This window comes from Paramormyrops kingsleyae, chromosome 6 (genome assembly GCF_048594095.1).
Source record: "Paramormyrops kingsleyae isolate MSU_618 chromosome 6, PKINGS_0.4, whole genome shotgun sequence".
Classification (NCBI taxonomy): Eukaryota; Metazoa; Chordata; class Actinopteri; order Osteoglossiformes; family Mormyridae; genus Paramormyrops; species Paramormyrops kingsleyae.
Window position 1 is genome coordinate 30,590,688 of NC_132802.1, and position 22,256 is coordinate 30,612,943.

Below are 22,256 nucleotides of genomic sequence, written 5' to 3' on the forward strand. Positions count from 1 at the left end.
GTGCCTTCTTTGGATGGGCAATGCCAAAGAAAAGGTCAAAACTTGGATGTTAAGTTATTAGAGAACACACCTGATTCGAACCACTTAGTCCTTGCACATTGCACATATCTGTTTTGGTATAGAACTTAAGTATTCCATGGAAAATGACATAACATGAACAACTGAAACACTTGTTGATAAAGCATCATTTCCAAAACAGCATGTACCAAAAACATAACTTGCATCTGTCCTTGGGCCTAGTCTAAGGACACATTGAGTGTGGCCATGTGGGAGTATTATTTGATCAATAGTAGCTAACTTGAGGAAATCAGCCTCCAGTTTTGTAGTTATTCTGGGTAAGGAGGACCACAGACTAAATGAAAGTGTAAGCCACTGGTTTGTACTTACCGGCAAGCTTTGACTAGTAACTGCGGGATTAAACGGCCGTGTGGTCTCAGACACAGACATCATCAGTCTGAATTCCCTATTTCACTGGAAAACCCATCTTTCCTGTGACTCAGAGACTGCTAAGTAACTGCCTCATCAATCTGTGAGTATAGAACATATGCTCTGGCACACACCACTGTTTTGTTTTGGTAGCACTTTAACACATTTTACAGTAATTTCTCCCAAGTACCACGTCAATACTTTGTGCAAGTGTCGTGTGACAGACCAAAGTCTGGCTCAGAGTCCAACCCTGAAGCAGGATCCTGGCAACACTGAACCAAAGCTGACCAAGAGGCCATTGAGCATGGATGCCTGAGCACAGCTTCCACAAAACTGTCAGAGTCCTGTACAACTAAGACTTGTCTCTGTTGTGGTAAATCCCAAAAATGGCCACACTGTTAAAGTCCCGGGCCAGGGTGTCAAACTCCAGTCCAGGAGCCCTGCATGTCGTTGGGTCTCATTTAACACACCTGATACAACTCCTTGCAACTCCTTGTGCTAATTACCACACAGCTCTTGAGCGGAATGATTTGTGGTGGACCTGGGAAAGAACTAAGCTAATTCCAGGACAGGAGTTTGACATCCCTGGTGTACGGGATGTTTGTTATCTGTATCATTACACAATAAGTGACAAAAAGTTATAAATGGTATAACAAGGTATATTTGCACACACTATGTAATAACATTCTCACAGCTCTGCAGTGTTTTACTTATTTTACTCATGCTAATTACTCATTACTCAAGCAGTTGAATCTGGGGGAAAAAATCCACCCGAAATAAGGCTGGATTTGATTGATACCGCTCCCTTTATTTACAAAGTAATTGCATGTAAGATGTTAAGATTGTTATAGACCCTCAAATTCCTGGGAGCGACCTGTTTGGAAATGCAAAGGAAACCTGATAGAAATGCTATTTATAGCCACGTATCATAATCTCTGGGCTTAACTGGATGACCTTGTAATTAAGTCAAAAATGGTAATTAAATATCACTCGAAACACCCTCACTGATATCACTTATGATTTTTTTTAAAATAGGTTATTTGTAGAAAAGCAGTTGACATTTGTTTAGCAGCATCAACGTCATAGTCATAAAACTTGTGTTGCCATGTAAAATCAAAAGAAATTACCCAAGTAATTAGTGCAATAAAACAAAAAACAATGTGAAATCCAGCATGCTTTGCATTGCAACACGCCATTCGTACGACTATCGGAAACTACATAAACGTGATTAGCAAACACAAAAAAACAAACAGCTCAGGGAGTAGCTAATATCTGGTTATGGGTTTAAATCCCACCTTTGCTCTGTATATGTGTTTGTTTGCATGTTCTACCTGGGTCACGTCAATTTTCTCCAATGAAATTAGGCTAATAAGCGTTTCCATTCACCTTTAAGTGTAAATGTGTGCATGTAGTTGCCCCATGATGGACTGGCAGCATCCAGGACGCCCTCTGCCCTGTGCTGCCTGGGAGACATTGCAGGACCCCTGGACTTAAACTAGGACAATCAACTCAGAGATGGATGTAAATTTTTGTGTAAAAATACCATTTTCCGTGTGTATCAATATCAGCCTTGGATTTCCTCCAATGATTCTCTTTTCCAACAATCTTTTGTACCTCCGAGGCTCAAAATGAACTTCTTTTATTTATGCTGACGTTGGGTGGCTTTTAAGTATTAAAAGTCTAAACACTCCAATAAGTATGCTTTTTAGTCAACAGACTAATTTATTATAATTATTACATTATTAGGCTTATTGGTTGATTTATGTACATACAAAATTGTTACCTGACTGCTTTTCTGACAATCTGAGTAGACAAGCCAGTGAGCAGACCTACCCCAAAAAAATCCCACCTTCTGAAAATTTCCTCTTTGAACTGATCCACCAAAGCATAGCTTCCATCTACAATATGCAACAATGTAAAAAGGGGGGAAAAAAACCCTAGATCACAAAATGGTCCCATTGAAACATTTTTTTTTGCAGATGAACACAAAAATAAGATACCAAGAATATATTACTTAACATAGATATTGTTTAAAATAAATGTGATTTATACACAGTGTATTCCATTGTTCATTATTACATTACAGCACTGCCCACTATGTTTAACTGGTAGGAATCAAGATCATTGTTGCTATTCCTACCCTTTGCACATAGCGACACGTCTTTATGAGATATGAATATCTGGTCCTTTGAAGCATCATTTATTGATATTCTTAAGAGGCAAACTTATTTTTAATAACTTCCAAAAAAAAGTCAAACTATTTTTTTCAACTCAGTTTCTGTACTTACTGCATATAACACTTCCAAGAACAAACAAACCCAGCTGGAGGTTAGCGGTTAGCTTCCCCTACATGGTTATGGAGTTTTCTTCAGATTGTAGGATCTAATCTGCCATGGTAATCCATGGCATGTTCTACTCTCCGAAGGCAAGAGCACTTCAAAGAAGTAATAAGTTGCTAGAATTTGGTGACAATGAAATGTGTGCAAACCAGAAATAAGAGTCAAGAAAATGCATCAAACCACTTAGTGTTCTGAGAAGGGGTAAAGGAGAGAGAGACTGATACACTTCATTGCAGTTTGTGGACTGAAATATGTATTCGGATGAATGTCTATGAGCACACCAGTCCCAGAAGGGGCAAGCATGCTGCAAAGCACGAAATGGTGCTCCAGTGTCATACTGATCCAATCAGACAGAACAACTGGTTTGCATGATCCTTTCATCAGCTCTGCCAAAGGCCTCTGAAAGATGTGTTTGAGTGGGTGGGGGTGGGGGGAGGGGGGTAACTTAAGGTGACTAACAGTCAGGAATGAGTTGCGGCCCCGACCAGTGAATCCACACAGACAGCATGCTGTTTAAAAACCGAAGATACAGCATTTACACTGTCCCATTTCAATGCTGCAGTCTGTCACATTACTAACTGGTTTTTAGAGAAGCCTGTTTGCTGTATAACAAACTTATAATAATGTTTATAATCTTTTCATTTGATTACTTTTTTTTTTTTTTACTATCCTCCCCATGAGATTTTTTTTCTGTGCAAATAGGGATGGATCTCAAAAAGGGTATAATTATTAAAAAGCAAGACCTGCCACTGTTTTTCTTATTTTATTATTATATATTAGTTTGCCTTCTTCTGTAACTTTAGATTATTTGACTATTCAACTCTATGCACATTATATGGCATTCTGATGAGAACCACGAGGACCGTTTTCTCGATTCCACCCACGATACCGTCGTTGTCGGCATCTACAGGAGCAGCTTGCCAATGATGACGCCGATGACGAAGAAGACCACGCACAAGGCAAGGGCTCTGGTGTTGGGCCCCTCCTCCTTCAGGGCAGAGCCCGGGGCAGATGGAGAGAAGGGGCTGGGGGCAGCGGACATCGACGTAGCCTTCCTCATACGAAGACCATCATCTTCCTGCGTGGATAGGAAGCCCATTCTCATAAACGGCCAGCATGGTCCTCATTACTCAAAGCCTGGCTAAGTTCAGCTCACCTTGATCTGTTTGTTTTCCTCGCGTAGTCGCTGCACTTCCGTCTGCAGCCTTTTGCACTCCTCCATTATTTTCTTGTCCTCTCCATCATCCAGGGATGCAGACTTGGACAATGTGGAAGATTCGGATTTTAGCAGACTGGAGGACAGCACTTTGTTGGTGTCCATATCATGCTGTACGGAACAGTAAGATGGGAAAAAAAATCAAATCTCACACATGCACACAACCCACGAGTGTATATTTTGAGTTTTCTTGAAGAAAGTGACATGGCTTCTGTTTTTACGGGGACTATGGGAAGTGACATGGCTTCTGTTTTTACAGGGACTATGGGAAGTGACATGGAAATGCCCCACTGTCACGTCAATACAAAGAGCTTATTCATGCTGTGTTTAATAATATTGGATTAATAGAAATCACAGTTATACCGTTTTCTCATTCTCTGCAGGAAGCTCAAAGACACATTTAAGCTTGGAGTCCATCAGCTCTTCAGGCTTTGCGTCTTTCCACTGAAGAGAGAAGAGGAGGGTAAACGAGAGGGAGACAGGCCCACTCTGCGGAGAAGGTAAAGGGGCGTCAGGTAGCCTGACATGACTCACCACTCCCTCTATGTCTGTCATGTCAGCGGGAGCTACCATGGACTGCACCATGAACTTGTGTTTGCTTTTCTCGTTGGGGTCATAATCAAACGGCTGCAGCATAACTGAAACACAGAAAGGCAAAAGACGAACAGATGTCTTACATCTTACAGTCTTGAGGTCCTCCATCTCATGGAAGTAGCATATCACGCTCCAGTTTCTCTTTATGACTTGTTTTCATCATTTACGCATCAGATTGCTGCCCACGAGGGCCCTCGTGGCTGTAAATTAGGGTAATTTGTTACCAAACCACAGGTGTCATTTTTGTATCCCTTCAGTTGTTTTATTAATATTATGCTGAAGATGCTAACAAGAGGCCTAGCAATTGTTCATTGCACAGAAAAATGGAAATTGCACACTAATCACAGTGAACAAGACACCTGAAGTCACTGAGCACAAAAACAATACAACGGCAAATTCATGCTAAAGACAACAGCTGAACTCAACCCCATGAACTGGGACGCATAAGACATCAAGTTACCATTCTACATCCCTGCTGAAATTTAACTTGAAATAACACTAATGACAATGATGTAAAACCAAAGAAAAGTGATATCCAAATTAATTTATTCATAGTTTCCATCATTCTCCAGCTGAAAGGTTAAGGATGAATAGATGTATGTGAAAGATGATTACAACCCCAGCCTTTTTAATTAAATACAATAGCGCTACGGGACACAAATACTCAAACAGTGAGGTAATGTCTATAAATCGCTACTATAGCTCACAATGTGACACAGCTCCACTGAGGAAGACCAACATGGCTCCTTGCAACCAACTGTAAATTCACTGTAGCCTTGACAGCCTGATACTTGATCCAGGGCTGTAAGTGTATACCTACATAGAAAGTAACAGTCAGAGCTGGGACAAGAAATTCAATCCATGGCCTCACCAGCAGATCAAGCACTAGCTCAGAGCAGGTCTGTAGATCCCATCACATGCAAAGCTATTTGTTGTGCACAGACTAATGCCCATACCAAAATGTACAAACACATACGCAGTAAAAGGTGACCAGGAAAGATTCATGTATGCCTTGTATGGGGTGAATTCATGATTTAGAATTCAAACCAGAACTAAAGGAAAGCTTACTTTTTTTACAGTATAGCTAATTTTATTATTCCAATGATACAACACACGCCCTCATTGGAAATCTGTATTTAAATCGATGAAGAATACACTGCTACAAAATAATCTTCATATGTTGGAAGCCTGAAATTTGATCATGTACTAAATGCCAGCACAATCCCTGTTCCAGAAACAGCTCGCTCACTCCAGTCTGGCCTGGACTGCAGCATGTATGTGAGGACAAACAACGATCATTAAAGATACAATAAAAAAAAAAAAATGTGCAATGAGAATCTTTGACTTTCACAGCTACCAATATCAGGCATATGGTATACATTCATATGGTATGCTGCCTATTCTTCTATCAAAGAAACACTGCACAGACTCCCCAGTGCAAGCAGAGCCTGTTCAGGAGAGGCAGGAACACAGAAGAATATCATATCTTTATGAGATATGAATATCTGGTCCTTTCACAGAATTGTTGGATTGATCCACGATGAAATGCTGGATACATAATATGGTTAACAATGGAATTAGAAGCTACAAAAAAAAAAATTATGGGTTCCTCAACCCATGCTAAACTCCTTCATAGATACATATATCGATAATATACAAAAAAAAAAAACCCTTCAATAAAAACACTACAAATCTTTTATGATTAGGATTAGTTTAATAATATATGAACTAGTATAGAATGTGAATTACAGAATTGCATATTAGAACATGATTAAGACCTTCTCTCCTCCAGAGACTGCCCATATCAACCTCAGTCAGCAAATACGTACCAGATACATTGATGGAAGTTCCGGCATCGATGACACCGCTGTTGGGCCGGACGCAATACCGGCGTGGAGCTGTCGTCTTCACTTTGAAGCACACATTTTTGTCTGTTGGGTTAGCAAGCTTCAGGGTGGTAATAACAACATCTGTGAATGGACCTAAGAGGAAGTGGTGAAGATCAGACCTTGAAATCCATGTAGAAATCTGTCTTTTTAAAGAGGAAATTCTAGTTTGTGTAAATTCACTATTACCTGCACATTATTTTCTGGGTGTAATGTAGTATTTTACTGACACATTGCATTAAACTTAATTTTGATTCTTTAATACAACGAAAAGGAACTGAAATTACTTGTTAAACCGCTAGTTGATGTCTTACCTGAAGCTATCATTCCTTGATTTCGGTCTATAGAACTCTCTAAAGTTTATCCTTTTTTAATGTGATGAACGACAATTAACCAAACAAATTATTTAATAACACATGCGCAGGTGTGATGGCGCCGCTTCATGTGTACAAGTTAACACGTTTTCCAAACACATTTAAACCCCCTTAAAGACAGTGGTCACCACAGACACATACTTGTAGGCGATCACCGCAAAGATGCCAACACCATGATCACAAACGTGTAAAGCTGAAAACAGCCATAACTACACAAAGAAAGTAGACGTCGCAAAAACTTTTTCGTTACTGCCAGAAATTTATTAAAGCATTTCTCAAGGCTTATAGGCCAATCAACTGAACATGTAACAGAGAATGAGACACAACTAGTAAATTTACTCATCAGGTTGTACGTGGCATGTCTCTTTGGCTGCATAAATCCAGGCAGGGATAAAATTTATGGTCGACACTTTTTTTTGTTTCAGCTTGTGTGTTAATAAGGTTTAACTCCATGAAACGTCCACATAGATACATACTATTTTTTAACTACATATGTGGATTGATTGAAATCTTTTCCTGTGCAGAAATGAGCATTAAGCCTCCTTCCCGTTTTTACTAGAGCTTGTTTAGTGTGCGACGCCGCGCACGCACAGGATGGAGGATCGTCTGAAGATAGTGACCCAAGAGAAAACAGGACAAGAAACAACTCCAACACAAGGCTGGTTTGGCACAAATGGGTGCGCCTTCAGCTGCCATTTCTACCTGCCTGTCAAAGTGCTAGCACGATCATGCGGAACATATTAAACTTCCCTTAAGTTGTTAGTAATAATAATAATAATAATAATAATAATAATAATAATAATACACATATAAATGTCGCATTTGTCTAAATGGTGTCGGTAAAGGTAGAATGCGGGCCGTTCAGGAACTGGTGCATCATCAAGGTTACGCCACGTTAGGCAGCCGGTTAATAAGCGAGCAAAAATGCAGGCGAATTGAGACACACTGTGTCACAGAACAGAAAAGGGAGCCGGATTTAAGGTGCGGCGATCGGTCCAATGTACTATCCTCCCCGAGTGATCCGGCCGGCAAGCGACCCAGCAGAGGCCTCGGGCGGCAGTGTAAATACGGACGGGTCTCGGCACCGCACCGATGACCGTGGCTCGTCCCCTTCTTCACCCATAAAACTAGAAAAGCCGAGCCGTCGCTTGGGATCGCCGACACGGCGTTCACAAACCCACTGCCTCATCATTTTGGTTACATATTTGATCGTCGTACTAAATAAAAACACTGGCAAACTAATGTCAGGCCCTGCCCCTTTGCCTTACCTCGGAATTTCAGTTCATGTTGTGGTTCCAGCAGCAGGACCTGCTCTTGTCTGGCCATGTCCCAGCCGATCGGAGGTATCCTTCTCTTTCAAGGGCTCCCCGCGTCGCGATTTTATCAATCACCTGCAGTGGTTCCAAGTTTTTTTTATTATTATTAATATTACTCTTTTTATAAGTTACACGGTGCTTCGGACGCAAGGGGGGAAAGGAGAGCGGTGCGAGGCTGCGAGCCGCTGAGTGATGATGCGGGAAGGATGTGACCGAGCAGCTCCCGCTGACGTCATGCTGTCATGTCGCGCACTTCTCTCCTAAATTAAGCTCCGTAAGGAATAACAAAAGCTGGAAAACAGGGAATGATCAAAGTCGATCCTGCCCGCAAAGTCCCCTCTCGGTCTGCATTGGCCATCGGTAGCAATGCCCGTGCGTAACACAATGTATCTGCGTGATCCAGCTGGCAGACTTCGTATTCTGGTTTTTGCTCTTGTTGGACTGTGAAACTTTAACAAAATAATGTAAAACATTGGAATATATATATATATATATATTAAAATACTTTCTCAAATTAAAGACTTACTATATTATTAGTTGATTAATAGTTATTAAAAGCAAGAAAAATTATTATGCCCGCAAGAAAAAATAAAGTAGTGTTTGGCATAAGATTGTATTTGACATAATAATAATACCTCGCTGCATTAATAAATTATTTGGAGTGTCTTAAAAAACGTATTAAGAAAACATAAGCTTGTTTTTAAAAGAACGTCCTTTATCTGTACTTATCACTATATCCTTTCAGACACATTATATCTCACAAATAATTCAGAGATGTCTATAAGTACGGCTTAGTCATGCCGCCTAAATCCGGACAAGAGTTTGGATGTACGGAGATACCAGCGTACATCGCTCAGCTCCAATGCAGTAGGGGGCGCTATGATAATACGCGGTCATAGTTAAACTGTCAGCTATTTGTCAAAACATCCGCGAAGAAGCGAAGTAAGCGGAAGCAAATAACACCAAGAAACAAATGAGCATCGCAGAGGGTGGAGAGGAGGGTGAGTCATTGGAAAAGTAAATAGCCTGTTGATATTCATTTTGCTTTTGTATCGAACAGTTGCGTTATCGTTGCGGCGTTTTAACATATTGTTTGTACAGTTTCAGAATGGCTCTATTTGGAAAGTTGTTTGGCAGCGGGGGGAAAGGTGGCAAAGCTCCGAGTCCACAAGAGGCGATTCAGCGACTTCGTGAAACCGAGGAGATGCTGACGAAGAAGCAGGAATTTTTAGAGAAGAAAATTCATCAAGAGCTTTTGACCGCAAAGAAAAACGGCACTAGAAATAAGAGAGGTAAGGGTAAGAGAGACTGTAAGAGCGTTAGGTACCTACTTTTGCAAGGACTAATAGAGTTATGATCAATAATTTTAAGTATAGGTTCTCCAAATGATTATTAGGTGTAGCCATATGTATATTAGGTCAATAAAGAGTGCCCAGTTCAATGTTTTGAGGCAGGAACTAGCGATATCACCAGTTTTATTAGATGATTACGTAGTGTAGGTTAATTTAGTAACGTAGTGAGTTTTTATTGGTCTCTGAACTCTGCAGCAGCCAAATGCCTTGCCTTTTCGCTAGTTATGCTTTTCTAATTTGAGATTAACATGTAATTAACTATACCCTGCACCGAATAAGTTATAAAACATGGATGGATATTACTTTTATGGTTGAAATATAGCCTTTGAACTGTTTTAAACTGTATAAGAAAGATAGTCATGGTTCTAAAACTGTCTTTTCACACTGTCTAGTCAAACAGGAAAATAAGCTAACAGTCATGGGCTAGACAGTGACAGCGGGCCTAGACAATTTGGAAAATAACTGGAATGGTCTGGACTGGGGGGCCCAATATGATATACCTACATGGGGCCCAAAATCTCTAGCAACGACCCTGATGACAATAGAATTTTTCAGACAAATTTCAGCAAGACACATCCATGTAAGGTAGATATTAGATTAGATATTGTTGCCCCATTTGTTTCATAGGCTTTGCATAAACCCTCTCTGCTCTTCCTCACATACAGCTGCCCTGCAGGCATTAAAACGCAAGAAACGCTATGAGAAGCAGTTGAGCCAGATCGATGGCACACTGTCTACCATGGAGTTCCAGCGGGAGGCCCTAGAGAACGCCAATACCAATGCAGAGGTGCTGAAGAACATGGGCTTTGCAGCAAAGGCCATGAAGGCAGCTCACGAGCACATGTAAGGAATCACTTGTCCTTGGGTAAGGTGTTCTGTGCTTTACCTCTTTGACACAAGTAAATTCCCCATTGTCTTGTGTTGTAGGGACATAGATAAAGTGGATGATCTGATGCAGGATATTACTGAACAGCAGGAGCTGGCCCAGGAAATCTCTGATGCCATTTCAAAACCAGTGGGATTTGGAGAAGAGTTTGATGAGGTATAATTCCCTGTGTTGATGTTATATAACCTATAATTATGTCTCTGGTTAGCCATTTCTCACTTGCCGCACTTAGCTTTCAGTTGGTAAATTCTGATAATATTTCGCAACAAGCATTTATTGCTGATACAATGGATGAAGCTAATGAGCATGTGGTTTTATTGTCCTGCATTCTAGGATGAACTTATGGCAGAACTGGAAGAGCTGGAACAAGAAGAATTAGACCGAAAAATGTTACAAATTGGTTATTCTGATAATGTTCCTTTACCCAGTGTGCCCTCTACATCCTTGCCTTCCAGGAAAGGTAAAACATTTCCAGATTTTACAATTATTATAGATGCAGAAAGACCTTGCTTTACTTCTTAGCTCTGTGCAGATATGCAGGTTGAATGGTTTGAAGGGTCATTTGTAGAAATTCTTTAAATGTAAATGTGTCCTTATGTTTCATTTCCCATGTAAAGCATGGATACTGTAATATTAATTCAATTAAGTATTTATTAAGTGGTAGAAATACTTTGGTGGGGATAATATTATGTTGAAATACAGTTTGAGTGCAATGTCTTGAACTGGTGCAAACTTTACAGCTTTGCTAAAGCTGAGCATAATGGAATCATAACGAAATAATATCCCCTCATGCAAAAGAGAATGGTAGATGATGTACAGTGATAGCTAATGGGCTTTGCCTGCCTGTGTTGCTATGTTGTATTCATTACACTAAGACTTAATATTGCTGCAATTCATGCAAAACCCAGATGACTTTACATCTGTCAGATTATTGTATACGTATCTATGTATACGTCATGCATGAGAATGTGTTTAGTCTTTTAGGACCAGACCAGTTTGGCCTGACTTCCAAGTATCAGCACTATTTATGCCCACCAAAGGAAGTCTTTTCAGTGTTTCTATTCTTAGATTGGAACAAATTTCTTGTATTTTTTTTTTTTGTCCAGAAAAAACAAAGGATGAAGATGAAGATGATATGAAAGATCTGGAACGCTGGGCTATGGAGGCGATGTAAACATTTTGGGGACATTGGAAAGAAGATTTTTGTAATAGTTTTGTGTGTGTGTGTGTGTGTGTGTGTGTGTGTGTGTGTGTGTGTGTGTGTGTGTGTGTGTGAGTGAGAGAGAGAGAGAGCCTTAAATGATCTAGGAAAAGAAGATAACTTGTTCTTGTACTCCTCTAGCAACATATGGAAAGTCAGTATTCTTACTGTTCATGTGTTATTATTTTGTTATTTGTTTTGCAATATTGCTGTATTCTCCTTAACTGGACCATTGTGTTGCCTAGCTTACTAAACATTTTAGCCAAAAGAAGCTTAAATGTAACATATAGATACTATCAAGAACACGCATACAGTACATAACCAAAACACTGTTTGTTTTTCAATGATTTAGCCAATTAACTAGGCATGCTGTGCGCCATTGTGATGCATTTGGTGCTGCTGATGAAACTGTTCACATTTTGCACCCAGGAATCAATACAAATTTCACCTTCTTGCAACAGACATAACAACTCAAATGGTCAACAAATGATACTTCCAAATCACTACAATGTCATACATGATTTGTAACTCAAGTAATCTGAGTGTCCTGTGTTAGTCTTGGGATACTGTTTGTATGTGATGCTGTCGGCAAACACTAAAATGAACAACAGTAAAAAAAAAAAAAATGTGTAAGATCTTTATGTTGGCATGAAAGTATTACACATATAAGCTTATTTATAATTTATTTGGTTCTAAAGCATTCAAAAAACTGAATGGGATGCAAATTTACTCTTGCTTCACAGAACTTGTGTACTTAGATTGGTCATGTGTTTTTTGTTAATTTTGGAAAATTATAGTTGTGACAGTGTTTACAGTTATTTTGACTAATGTTCATGTGACTGTGTTTACAGTGAATGTGCTGCTTTGCAGCTTGTCCACAGTATCTTCAAATGTGCATGTTTCAGATCTTTGGACTGCTGAAATATTTGCAGGTTCATGGAACTTGCTACTGGCACATTTGAGTGATGCCAGGTCTGGCCTCTAGAGGAGATCCCTTTTGGCAGCTAGTACCTTATTTTAAAAATAGTCAAGCTGTGGATAGAGTGGATATACAATGTATATATTTCAATAATTACCTTTTAACCTATGTTTTTCAAAGATGGACAACATATTTAATTGGGCATGCGCTGGAGTTGTTAGATGTATGTATTTGGGACTATAAGTTATGTTTGTGTTATTATTATGTATTTTTTATCCAAGGTAACGTAACTTACATCTGACACATGCTGTTGACAAATTCTGCCGTCGCGAACATTAGCAACCGATTAAGCATGCAGGCTTATTTTTAAGGTAATTTTTAAAATGGCACTGTGTGCCTCTCTAAATTAAACATTGTTATATAACTGATATAGAATGTTATTCTACTTTGTCAGATGTCTAATGTCATATGCAGGGTATGTATTAACTAAAGCCATAAGGCAGTGGTTGAATATAAAATGTTGAAAAAAGCTGAATCTAAGCAGATACTGCTTCCAGTTTACATTAACGTTTTCTGTAGAGTGTGCAAATTACATTGACGCTTGAATGTTTAAACAGTTGTAACTTGTATACATTTTTGTTTTATCTAAATGAAATGTATTTGAGTGATCATTAAACTTTATCGTTTGTTTCTTGTATTCATTTGGTGCGTTATAAAAATGACATACGTACAGCTGCAGGCGTTAGAGATTATTTCAGAAACATAAAAAAATTGACCTATCCATTAGTCACTCCCAATTTTAAATTCACTTATACCAAATTATGTTGAATTTATACCTATTTGTTTATTCGGAGAATTTAGAATATCAACCCGAACATTAAATATCGTCATTTTCACGGAAGTTGGAACATGATGCCGGTGTTCTGACAAAACGTCCTACTTTATCAATACATCCTACCGTAGTGCTAATCGATAGCCCTTATATTAACCACCCCCATCCCCCCCCCCCCCCCCAAAAAAAAACCCTTACCTTAACCCTAACCCCTAAAACCTAACCCTAATCCAAAAACGATGGAACTGCACATGCGCAGAAAGGCTCGATAGCACGTCTCCATAGGTAGGATGTTTTGTCAGAACACCGGAACATAAAGCTTATTTAAATATAAAGCCTTAGAGAAATTTATCTTTCCATTAGCATCTAATATATAAAGGATACTTCCTGTGTAGTCAAAGCTTTTGTTTAAATTATTCGAAATTGAAATCCTTGCTTTTCAACCAATGCAAAGAATATGAAAACAATTTTGATAAAGAAAAAGTACACAAAAAACATTTAAATTAGCGTTAAGTATGTATTCCATATTCTGAAAAACTGCACGACAACTACTTGTCTACGCTGGAGGACTGACCTTGATCCGCGCACGCGCTGTTCACGAACTTCCGGTTCCGGTTTTAACTTTAACGTTTGAGGAAAAACCACGCGCGTGCTAAGCGAGAGTGTGCGGGAAGACCCCCTGCTAAGGCAAGAAGTGGTGCCTCGCTGACGGTGAGCGAGAGAAGTAAAGAAAGTCGTTATCTACATAAAATTAACGAAAAGCTTCTCCTGTAGTCGGCAAGCATGTCGGGGGACGAGGTGAGTTGTCAGTTTTTGCTGTCTTGAAAACTACATTTTGATTTAGCTTTCGTAAGATGGACGTGGCCTAGTTTGTAGAGCGCCTTCGAACGTACGCTGTCCTTATGAGTACAGTGTAGCCTGTCTCTCATGGAGACATTAAAATGGAAATCTGTGGAGTAAGTCCTACGAATGGTCCAGTAAATAAGCTAACTTAAGTTTATCGTCATTCTAGCGAATGTAGCACATTTGTATTTACTTGTAAAAAAAAATACGGTCAGTCACATTTGTATAATTGAATTAACGTTTATAAACGAAACTGCGTAAAAATCAATTGAATATATAACCTGTTTACTAAAAATGTGCTTCTCATTGAGTTTATGTGAGAATTTCGTAAATGACTTGTGGGGAGCAGTTTTAGTAACAATTATGTTTGCACAATAGATTTAAATCTAATCTCGGCTCTTATGTATGTGTGCATAACTTCACCTTTTGACAAGAGATGGCATTTGTTATGTTTTGAAGTTGATTGTCTTTCCTGTTTAATTTAGATGATATTTGATCCCAGTATGACCAAGAAGAAGAAAAAAAAGAAGAAGCCTTTCTTGGTGGATGAGGAAGGGGCTGAGACTCTTAATGAGGATGCCCCACAGCCTGAAGTCAAGGAGGCAGAGTTTGATGGTGGGGATGACCGGGAGGTTGAATTAGAAGAAGACGAAGGGAAGAAGAAAGGTATGTACAACCAAGGAATGGTTCTCTTTACTTTCCACATCCTTAAGGCAAATAAAATTTCTGATATGAAGGATTATTGTGTGTGTATATAGAATGAGAAAAGTACACTAATCTCCCTCATTCCTGGCCCAGTAGTTTGGAGAGCTGATGTTTGTGCCTGAAAAAGTTATATTCATTAATGTTCTCCTTTGCTTACATTCTTGCCCTGTGTTTTAGTAGGGGATGTTGGGCATTTCAGACATGGACCAAAAAGGTTTTTCTTGTGTTTTGGGGATTCTTTTGTGATCTTTTGCAAGAATGACTTGCAGTGAACAGTAAAATAGATATTGCATGTATGTAATGCAGGCCCTTTCTGTTCTAAGATCTTGAACTTTTTAACATTCAGTGTTCTCCCCATAGAACACAAAAATTGTCCCCATACAATCAACTGTTTATACCCCCTCCAAAAAAGAAAGCCATAAGGTGATCCAATCATGAGCAGCACAATTATCTGAATATTAAAGAACGAAATATTTCATTAATCACTAGCCAGTTCCTTCAATAGTAGATGCTGTAAATGGTATTCTGTCAGTCCTCTGACCTTTAAAGTAATCAATCCTCAACTTCATAAAGTTGTTAAAAGACTACTGCTGTATTTTATGAGTTACTAAGGTCACTGTAGAGCCTAGGGGATATAACGAAATCCCGTGCCACCAAATTTTGTGATTCAGTTACATTTCGATATGCATAGCAGTGTGTAAGCTGTGTTGCACTACGTTGCCAACTGTGCTTTTCATTTAGTGTTTGTGCTTTAATTTCCAATGACAGTCGTCATGCCAAATCTCTTCCCATCCAAATTCCTTCTGCCTGTGACCTATTGCTCAGCTGTTAGGCTGATGATGCAGTTTCAAGGTACCCCGCACATTTCAAGTGACCCTGTAAAATTTCTAGTTCACCTTTAGCGCTACAGCATGAGTTCACAGCAAAAAAATCCGATTTCAATTGTCTTAAATGTTTTCATTAATTAAGGGATCGTCTGCATTTACTTTATAGTACTACCACCATGTTTTATTAGATTATGCTATATTCCGCTTGATAGCGATGTTTTATACTTCACCCTTACGACTGCAGCAAGAGTCCACATCAGTGGAATATGTGTACAAATGTTTTAAGTGTTTTTTTATTGATAACTATAAAGAAATCATTTGCATTTAGCTTGATAGTTCAACCTACATGTTTTATTAGATTATTATTGTACATTTTGCTATGAGCAAAATGGACAATTATAATCAATAAAACACATTATCAAGCTAAATATCAAGCTAAACCTTCATAATCTAATAAAACATGTCGGTCGTCCTGTTAAGCTAAATGCGATGTCTTAATTATAAACACATTTAAAAAAAATGTTTGTAAACGTATTTCAATAATTGGTGCACTCCACCAATGAAACATGTTGCCATGGAGCTAAACTTATGGTTATAATTGATGCCATTGCTATCGAGCAAAATATACATTAGTAAACATGTTGGTTGTACTGTAAGGCTAAATGCAAACGATCTCTTAATTAAAACACACTTTTAAAAAACACTGGTAATTGTATTTTATTGCTGTGAACTCTTGTTGCAGCGCTATTGTGAACTGGAAACTTTACAGTAGAGGTCTGCATGGGACTTATTTTTCATCACGCTCCTGCAAGTTTCTGTCCCGCTCCCGCAGAAATGAGTAATATTTCGACCCACACCTGCCTGCATCTGTTATGGTTTGTCCCGCTCCCGCCTGCTGAATCCTGCAAGCAAGGCTGGTGGAGTATAGGGTGGGACAGAAATTTTAAATGCTATAATATCTTGGCTAATAAAAATTGAATAAGGTACCAAATTTATTTGTTGCCTAACTGACATACAGGAATTTATGAAACATAGGCTATATTATGTGGGCACGACTCCGGCTGCGAATTAAAGATGTCTTTTATATAAGGGTAGATTTGGCTAACCAGTTTTCCACAAAAAAATACAACCAACAACGTTTCTAACTAGGCTACAGACCTGAATTAAAAATATCTAAACAGTCTCAATAGAAACATTTCACAGTCAAAATGAGGGAAATATAGGGTAACATTGAAATTTGTGGTGCGGCTCTGCGTTTATTCCAACCTCAGTCAGTGCGCTCATTGCTCTTCCATTCTGCCGGCGTCCCAGATAGAGGTCTGCACGGGACTGATTTTTCATCCCGCCCCCGCAATTTTCTGTCCCACTCCCGCAAGAAACTAAATGTAGACCTGCGCTGAATGCTTTTGCGCCGCGTCCCGCGGGCATCCTGCCCCGTTGCAGACCTCTACTTTACAGAGCTATGGCATGACAGCCACAGGAGGAAGGAATTCAGATGAGGGAAGAGGTTTGGTATAACAGCGCCACTATCAGTCTGTGTTGCACTGCCAAACAAATAGTCCATAGGAGCTTTCCTTGCACAAAAATGTTCTGTGGGCTGAACAAAAAATGATTGGTTCAGAGATAACCAATCAGATTGTAGAGGAGGTAGGTCCAAGACATCTGATAGAAATTTCATGGAGTGCATTCATTTGTGAGCTGAGTACATCGTTATACCCTTAGTAAAGCCGAAGAGCAAACTACTAAATTAGGGTCATTGTTTAATTGTTAGTAATATTAGTAACATTGTTAATTTATTCCTCAGATGAGAAGTACATATGGTTTTGGGACTGGTCCACTTCCACTGCAGACACTTAACTTATTAGTGTGATAATTCAAAAGGTATTTGCATTATACATCGCGACAGCGTTTATCTCCTTCCACCGTGCCCCGTTCTTATCATATGGCACACAGTTCGAAAACATGTCAGGGATGGTTGCTTGCTTATCTTTGGATGTTGTGCTGGTGCTGTGGATATTTTAATTTCACTGGGAGCTGCACTTCTCCCACTCCGCTGCGTGCCTCTGCTTTAGGTGGTGGAATAAATTTGTCGTGCTGCTTGATATGTTACTTGGTTGCAACAGTTTTCAAACAGACATTGCAAAGAGACCTTGTTTGGTCTGTGTCCGATGGCGCAAAACTGAGCCATTACCATGTTGTTTGTGAATCCGCTACAGTGTTTGGGTGCGCCGCGCTAATGTACCCGTGAAGGACGGTGCGTCACATTAGGCGCTCGTGTGTAAAATAAGTAATAAAATCGATTTTCATAAAAACACATCGTCCTGAACTGTAAATTCGAATTAATCGATAAAATCATTAAGCATCCAACTAAACGTGTTTCTATTGGCATGTTTGAGTTTTGGTTTATGTTCTAGCCTACTTTTTAGGCAGGGGAAGGATTTTGGGTGACCAATGGGGACTTTCCTCCAGTGTGGTTCCAGATAATCAGTGGCTCAAAATTGTCCTTGAATGTGAGTTAATGTATGAATCTTAATGAATGTGGTATTTTTTATGTGAGGCATACGTCCCATTATGCTCTGCTTCCAGAGAGACATTCCATGTAACTAGACCTTGGACATGCAAGGTGAAGCTGGACTAGCAGTCAGACATCTTTCATTTGCCTGTTTATTATGATTTCTTTAACATTTTCCTCAGGAGCATGATGGTTTAAGGTTTCTCCAAACCAGGCAGAATTAGCCCAGAAAACACTAAATGTTTGTGTGATATTGTTTTGCATGTATATTTCTTTAGAGCTATCTGATGACCTGGATGACTTGAACTTCTTCAATCAGAAAAAGAAAAAAAAGAAACCGAAGAAGGTATTCGACAATGACCTAGAAGAAGAGTTAAAGGTTGGTTTTTTTTATATACTTGCGTTTCACAATGTTCTTTTTCCTTTCACATATATCCCAGTTCATGGTAGGAAAAGGGAGTGGTATGAAATCAGTGTATGCAGTCCTTGTGCGTGTTAAATTTTAAGCAGTCGAAGCAGCAGTACTATGAATGTTCCTAAATGTTTGCCACAGGAGCTGAAAATTGATGGAGAACAGCCAGAAATGCCAGAGAAGGATGACCTGGACATTGTGCTGCAAACAAAAAAGTCAAAGAAAGTTGAATTTCAAGAGGAGGGTGAGAAACTGGAAAAGGATGAAGGTATGTGTCGCTCTCTGCTGCATTCAGCTGAGTACATAATGTCTTTAGAGAGCTGAGCAATGTTTGAAGAAGCTTGTTTGCAGGATGACCTAGATCTGCTTGGTGTTACCCTGCAAAAGCAATTTTGGGCTTGAAGCCCCAGCCTGCAGGGCTCGTGCATTGCTGTGGGCTGCTTCTGTATACTGTGTTGTGTTGCAGCGATGGAGGATGATGAACGGAAAGGCAGTGATGGTATTACATTTGGCACTCCAGCTGGGCCCACCTGGGGAGGCACTGAGAGGGACTATACATATGATGAGGTACAGTGTGCCTTAGAGATGGTTCTCAGCAAACTGTCTCTTCCCACACCCTCACAGACATGCAGAAATTTGTCTTGGACTCATCACAACTCTCCAAAGTAAATCGTGGTGATGATCAGCGGCACTGACTTTCATTTCCACGTTTGAAATGTATGGCCTCACAGGATACTCCTGTGAAGCACAAAAATTCTACGCGTCTAATGCATGACCTTCACAGCTCTTGAACCGAGTCTTCAACATCATGCGGGAGAAGAATCCAGACATGGTAGCTGGAGAAAAGAGGAAGTTTGTTATGAAGCCACCGCAGGTGGTCAGAGTTGGCACCAAGAAGACATCATTTGTGAACTTCACTGATATTTGTAAACTGTGAGTGTCCTGCATTTTATCGAGTATGATTAAGTCTGATTCTCACTGACTTTCCTACCCTGCCAGTGTGAGACAGCAATTGACACCCTTTTTCTTCTTTCTAGGCTGCATCGACAGCCCAAGCATCTGCTTGCATTCTTGCTGGCAGAGTTGGGGACAAGGTATACTACGTTAAATCCAAAGCATACTCCTGCTCCATGTTACTCAGGGAACTATCACAATAGTAACACATTATGCACATCAAGTACTTTCTTCTAGTATTCTTGCCGGTCTGGGTAAAATGAGACAAGTTACTTGGAGTGTTTGTTCATTTAATTTATTTTTATAAGCAGTATTTTATTTTGGAAAAATGTAAGAGTGGAGCATGGTACAGGAGAACTGGTAGTACTGAGTCTGCCTGTTTCTTCAGTTGAAACAAAACATCTGTGGAAAGGGCATATTGACAGATTCCTCCTAACAAGCTCCATTTTCTTTCTTTCCAGTGGCTCCATCGATGGAAATAACCAACTTGTAATCAAAGGAAGATTCCAGCAAAAACAGATAGAAAATGTCCTTCGTAGATACATCAGTGAGTTGAGAATCTGTTTCTTTTCCCCCTCGCTAAATAACATGACTGCCGTGTCTCCCAGTGTGACGTTTTCCTCTGTAATCCGCAGAAGAGTATGTGACCTGCCACACCTGCCGCTCCCCAGAGACCATTTTGCAGAAAGACACCAGGCTGTATTTCCTGCAGTGTGAAACCTGTCACTCCCGCTGCTCCGTGGCCAGCATCAAGACAGGCTTCCAGGCTGTCACGGGCAAGAGGGCACAGCTGCGTGCCAAGGCCAATTAGCGCCTCCTTTGCTTTATAGCCGGGAGAAGTTCTGGCTGCCCGAACTCTAAACTGAAGGGTGGCGTCTTTGGGGGTGTGGCCCGTCCTTCAAAAAAAAAATCATTCAACTTGGTTGGCTGTGTTTTCCACTGATGCTGAGTGATGTCACTCTCCTCAGCCGTTTCTTCTTCCTGTATTTCTATCTACTCCATCCCATGTTTTTTATTTTTGTGAACCGCTGATTAAAGCAGTATCGCATTTATTTAAAAAGCTCACGTGACTTTGTTTTTCCTGTGCATGACAACTTACGAAATCATTCAGCAAATAGTGGCTATTATTGCAGATAATGAAATTGTACTGTCAATCTGAAGTGGGTGAATGCACAGTTTCCAAGCATGTGAGAAGTATCAATTCACACTATACGCTCAGATAATTTACACTGCCTTTCAGTGGCTTGATTTTGCAGTTTTCAAGATCAACTAATGTATGTAGGGATAACTGTAAACTGATATAATACAAATAATTATAATGGAATTATATTTAATCTATTTAATATCCAGATCAAGTATAGGATCCAAAGGTTGAATTGTTCCTGAGAAACCAACTGATGTTGATAAAAGTGGAAACTATGCAGAGAAAGCCCATTTGCTATGCAGTCTCCTTTAATCTTGGCAAACTGACTCATTGTAATGCTTAGTTGCTGTTTGTAAGATGAATTACGTTTGATTATATTTCTTATTAACAAGGAGTGTTGGGCTATTTTGACAGCAATTTTCCACATCCAGTATGTTGCCTTATGTCTTCTAGTTGAACTGTTTGAGATCCTTTCTCTGGGTCCTGTCACAAACTAAACGTCCAAGTACAAACAATGGATTGGCAAGATGCCAAGAATGTAAGAAGTATTGAGAATAAGCAATTCTGGTCATCTTTGGTTAATTGTTGTAGAGTTATTGATTTATTTATTTTTTAGCCTCAAGTAATTAAATCAGTAAGGTAGGTTCCATCTGTTGCCTTAAGGACATACTGTGGATTTTGTGTATATAAATTGTATTCCTATCCTTCACTTCTAGTTTGGAACTGAAGAGATTCAGTGTACCCTATGATATATTGGCCTTTTAAGACCCAATAAACATTAGTTATAATACAATAATATTCTTACAGGAATGTAGCACCCAATGTTTTTGGAGCATTGTAGGTAAGGGCTTAGTACAGATTCCCTTTAAATTCTGTGACTAAATGTTTCTAAAATATTTTTCACTCATTTGTGGAAAAAAATGTTTCAATGTTTTTTCCTATCCAATGTTATGATCAATCTTTAATGTGCAACTTTGCTGAATACTTTTCAAAAGTCTAAATAAACTCTCAAAGACTTTTGACAGCTGCTTTTGAAGAAATATTGGAATTAAATTCAGGTGATCTGAAAAGTACACTTGACCAGGTAATTAATCTAGATAATTAAAATAATACAGTAAGCTAAGGAAAATGAACACCTTAAAGGGAACATTTAAAAAAGGAAAAAGAATGTGTTGACATTGTGTCCACTGCATCAGAAATTTGTACTGGATAAGAGGTTGGAGTAGCTGGTGGGTGTGTTAGCCATGTACTTCAGTGGCATAGCTGTCAAGTCTCCCGTTTTGGCCGGGAAACTACCGTATTTTACCCCTCTTTCCCGCCGTCCTCCCGTATTAGTATTTTCCCGTAAATCTCCCGTATTATAATATCATTAAAAAAAAATTCCTCTGCCTCTCCAAACTGAACTGTCAGTAGCCTCGCGAGAACTGCCACCTGCAGTAGTCTGCAGGTCATTTACAACATTAACCAGGTCATAAATGCGGAGGTTAAAATGGCAATGCTGTGTGCCAAAAACAACGT

At 39.5% G+C, this 22,256-nt stretch overlaps 3 protein-coding genes across 4 annotated transcripts; 2 read left to right on the forward strand and 1 right to left on the reverse strand.

Annotated features, from left to right (window-relative positions):
- Positions 1-2,123: 2,123 nt before the first annotated feature.
- LOC111844708 (vesicle-associated membrane protein-associated protein B-like) lies at positions 2,124-8,502 on the reverse strand. Its single transcript, XM_023813416.2, has 6 exons — positions 8,104-8,502; positions 6,405-6,557; positions 4,516-4,619; positions 4,345-4,425; positions 3,922-4,092; positions 2,124-3,843 (listed from the first exon to the last, which is right to left on the reverse strand). The coding sequence occupies exons 1-6, from the start codon at positions 8,159-8,161 to the stop codon at positions 3,670-3,672; spliced, it is 741 nt and encodes a 246-aa protein (XP_023669184.1). The 5' UTR covers positions 8,162-8,502; the 3' UTR covers positions 2,124-3,669.
- A 547-nt stretch (positions 8,503-9,049) lies between these two features.
- On the forward strand, positions 9,050-13,206 carry LOC111844709 (charged multivesicular body protein 4b-like). Of its 2 annotated transcripts, none has more exons than XM_023813418.2 (6): positions 9,050-9,152; positions 9,253-9,443; positions 10,169-10,346; positions 10,431-10,545; positions 10,723-10,849; positions 11,496-13,206. In XM_023813418.2, exons 2-6 carry the CDS (start codon positions 9,260-9,262, stop codon positions 11,561-11,563), a joined length of 672 nt encoding a protein of 223 aa, XP_023669186.2. In that variant the 5' UTR covers positions 9,050-9,152; positions 9,253-9,259; the 3' UTR covers positions 11,564-13,206. The 2 variants fall into 2 exon arrangements, with proteins under 2 accessions (XP_023669186.2, XP_023669185.2); XM_023813417.2 differs by having other exon boundaries at positions 9,069-9,168.
- A 735-nt stretch (positions 13,207-13,941) lies between these two features.
- Positions 13,942-20,657, forward strand: LOC111844753 (eukaryotic translation initiation factor 2 subunit 2-like). The gene is made up of 9 exons (XM_023813520.2): positions 13,942-14,139; positions 14,670-14,850; positions 18,507-18,607; positions 18,782-18,908; positions 19,107-19,207; positions 19,425-19,573; positions 19,678-19,734; positions 20,056-20,141; positions 20,230-20,657. The coding sequence occupies exons 1-9, from the start codon at positions 14,125-14,127 to the stop codon at positions 20,403-20,405; spliced, it is 993 nt and encodes a 330-aa protein (XP_023669288.1). The 5' UTR covers positions 13,942-14,124; the 3' UTR covers positions 20,406-20,657.
- Positions 20,658-22,256: the final 1,599 nt, after the last annotated feature.